We start from the raw sequence: 3,933 nt of genomic DNA, 5'->3' as shown, positions 1-3,933 counted from the left end.
TAAAGTTTTCTAGTTCGAGCAATACCATAGGATAGTGGAAAACTTTTATGAAAAATTCCTACGGCTATTTTTTAAAACATTAAAATTTATATATATTTTTTTTTGGGAGAAGAATCTTGCATAACTAAGCTTAATTTTACATAAAATAATTTAAATATACTCTGGTTATTTTAAACTAGTTTAAGTCTAATTATACATAAATAATTTAAACTTAACTCTAAAAATTTAAACTAGTTAAAAGATATAATTTAATTATATTTCTAATATTTTAAGATAGCTAAGCCTAATTATACAATTTAAGACTCAAAATTTGAATTAGTTAAAAGGTAGTCATACTAACCTTAAACTCAAATTTTGAATTAGTTAAAAGGTAGTCATACTAACCTTAAATGCGTTCGAATGTGTAAATACTATTCAATTAAAAAAAAGATTTAAAATTCTAATTTTATCATTCTTTTTACTCCTCAATTTTATAACATTATATCATAATATAAAACAAAATTTCCACTCATTTGGTCTTGTGGTATTGTTGGTTATCAAGTTTGTCTAACATACAAAGGTTTTCGGTTCAAGTCTCGATGATGCCACAGTTTGTTCGCTATTAATATTGTTCTTTCTCATGTGGTTGAATGATTTTATGCATAATATTTTAAATATAGGATATGAATAGATAAAACGATAACTTGGTCTTGCCATTTTATTTTGGGTACACTGCAAAGCCTATGATATCTTTGTTGACTCGAAATGGAGTAGACGAGTCAAACCGTGGTAGGACGAAGGTGGCTCTTCAAAGAAGACATGACCACGGGTTATATTGGGTCACCACCATATGATATCCTTGATTATCTTTTTTAAAAAGTTCAAAAGTATTCCTATGTATATGAACTAATTTGTTAACCTCATTTTAAAAATACTCAAGAATAAGATTGAAAATAAATTGTCTATTTAAATATTGAATTGTATTATATTCATATTGGGAAATGTTCATAAATGAGAGTTCAAGACAAAATTGAAGAGTATTTTCTATTTTTTTTTTTCTTTTTAAAATTATGAGTATTAACCAAAACTTATTTTTGAAGTTTTTCTTTTTTTTTTGTTTGAAAGTTAAATTGTATTTTTCAAACAAGATATTAACGGTTTCATCTCACTAACTATTTTCTTGAAGTGTATCTTTTGTCTTTTGTTACCTTAATCTGTTCCTTATATTTAATAAATAAATGCATGAGGCTTCATGCATTCCCCGTGACATAGTCTTAATACTTACATCCAAGGCTTCATGTGTTCGGTGCGATACAATTTGTATACCTATGTCCCAAGGATTCACGGGTTCCTTGTGACATAGTTTAAGTACCTACACCCAGGTGTTCATGCGTTTCCAACGACGTAGTCATTGTCGTAAGACCATATTGCACTACTCATCGGGAGGTCTTTAAAATATCTCGGGTTCTCGTTCAAGAGTTTTTTGTTAAGTCTTGAAGTACAACTAAGGAAAAATTCTTAACAAGTACATCCTAATCCATATGAGTCATAAATATTTTTCTATATGCATAAATCTTTCATAAGTATCTTGTCACTTGGTAATCATAAAAACCTTGATTTCTTATCAAGTGTCTTGAGGGGTAGTTACATACTTTCTCTCTTAGCTCATATCCCTAAGTTGTTATAATCTCCTTAAAATCTTTCATACTTACCCTTATATTGTAAATGAGTCTCATAATTTTTTTTTGAGTATTTAAGGTTTTGAAAACATCCTAGAATTCTTATAGGGATATTATGGTCATTTACCATCGGAAAACTTGGTTTAAATCGTCAACATATTTCAATGGCCTTGTAACATAAGTCTCCTCATTCAATTAAATGTCATTTAGGGGTCACTTTACTCCTAAGCCAGCTATATATAATTATAGGGGAATTTTAGTCATTTTACACCTACCCTGGGTTTAGCCTTTTATCATAATCTAATTATCATCAAATTTCATACATAACCTTATCATATCATATTGAGTCTTCTCCTAAAATTTCATGAAAAATAGAATCCATTTAGTATGATTGTGGTTTAGGCGCATTGAAATCAACATTCATGTGGACATTAATGATGGAGAACTTAAATACTTACCTCAACCTCAATTTCAATTTTCTCACTTTCTGTGGACATTAATGATGGTGAACAATGGGCCCACCCCTCAATTGCAATTTGGAGAACAACAATACACTTCGTTACGAAATAAATTTCATACAAAAAAAAAAAAAACAACATTTTTGTGTTATTCCATTAATTTTCATTGGTTCCGGAAGGATAATTCCACCAAAAGGAGATAATAAAGCTTCTCTAACTTTTATAGTTCCACTTGTGAATCAATTCATCAACATTAGCAAGAAAGTTTCTCAAGTAAATTCCATCATCTTTAGCCGTCCAAAGACAAGTTCCTACAGTTCCACGTTTGCACCTATCACGGAGCCATAAGTGCTGCGTTTCAGGCCAAAAGCTTTCAAAAGAGACATATGCTTGTGGCGTCTCCAATTTGCACCAATAGAGGGTTGATCCCCAAAAGCTAACCTTGAAGTTCCATTGGTAATCATCTCCATGATTAAGCAAACGATGATACCCCAAGTCATCGTCTTTAGACTGACAATGCACAAGCAACCCAAGTTTGCTTAGCCCATTAACCACATGAATGTAATATCTAGAAGGTCCTGGTGGTGGTAACGCGACCCTTGGAACCTGAGCCCCAACTAAAGCCACCGTGAAAAGAAAGAAAACGACAATATTCTTTATCATTTCCTAATCAACCTTTCGCTTAACTACCAATTTGTGTTGGACATGTGAATAAATATACATACTTATAGTACATGCAAGAAACTATGTAAATGCATGCTATGGTTGCAAAAAACTCAATCATTTAACTCATTTCCTTTATGCAACACAATTTAAGGTTAATTTTGGGATAATTTGAGAGATTTATTAGATTTTCAATAACAAAATTCCTTGAATAGATAATAGTTATCAGCCCAAGAATAATAAATATTTCATTGATTTTTAAAACACTCTCATAAAATGGACAACAAAATATGAATACTTCCCGGTAGAAAATATAAAATAGAGAAAGCAATTCATAGATTACATATGGTATAGCACCCAAGTCCAACAAGGTATTAAATTCCCGATTTATTTTTTTAAGTTGAACTTTCAAACTTTTTACGAGGACCTTAGAAATTTTAGGGTGAGGTAGAACAGATAAGTTCAAAAAATTCTAGAACTATAGTTTCAAACAGGAATTGCGCAAGACTTCTTTCGCAAGAATTACTCAATGCCTGTTGGGAGAACCGTTATGGGGTTTTGATTTCATCATGTCACACCCTGAATCTCTAAGATGTTGGGTTTTATGCCCTAAAACGTATAGTTTGTAAACAAAAACATATTCTATTTTCAATAAAGTTATTATTGTTGTTTATCAAGTAAAGATTGTTATTGAATAAAGTGAACTTTACGATCACTAATATAAATCCAATAAACTAAGAACACTCTTGCTATAGTATGATTACTTGAACTATATGTAGTGAATAAAAATCATGGGACCTCGTGCATGTATGTATGTCATGTGTATCGGGATACTTCCCCGTCAAGATCTCTTATACTCCAACATCGTGAAGAGTTTAACTATCTCCATGTCGGTCTTGTCCAAGTCGTGGTAAAACCATTGTTCAGACTTGGATTAGATATCCCAGTCCTTATCTCCTTACGAGATAAGAGACATGAAGATTTCTCAAATTCTTTATTGGGAATGGTTCAATCCAATTTAGAGAATGGACCAGTCTATTTCAATTGTTATCCAAACTTTACTCTGTCTCTCCAAGACCCACACATATTATCAGCTCTCATGCTAGATTTACAGTCAAAAAATTTAAACATCAAGGCTGAAACCCATTCTTCAG

The 3,933-nt window shown here is 31.4% G+C and overlaps 1 protein-coding gene across 1 annotated transcript; it reads right to left on the bottom strand.

Moving 5' to 3' along the window:
* Nucleotides 1–2,329: 2,329 nt before the first annotated feature.
* LOC147791210 (S-protein homolog 1-like) lies at nt 2,330–2,779 on the bottom strand. The gene has a single exon (XM_087126981.1). The coding sequence runs from the start codon at nt 2,777–2,779 to the stop codon at nt 2,330–2,332; it is 450 nt and encodes a 149-aa protein (XP_086983107.1).
* Between the last annotated feature and the right edge of the window lie 1,154 nt (nt 2,780–3,933).

Source organism: Cucurbita pepo, chromosome 9 (genome assembly GCF_057944985.1).
Source record: "Cucurbita pepo subsp. pepo isolate OVF chromosome 9, ASM5794498v1, whole genome shotgun sequence".
Lineage (NCBI taxonomy): Eukaryota > Viridiplantae > Streptophyta > Magnoliopsida > Cucurbitales > Cucurbitaceae > Cucurbita > Cucurbita pepo.
The sequence above is the reverse complement of the archived record's forward strand: the minus strand, read 5'-3'. Positions and strand labels throughout refer to the sequence as shown.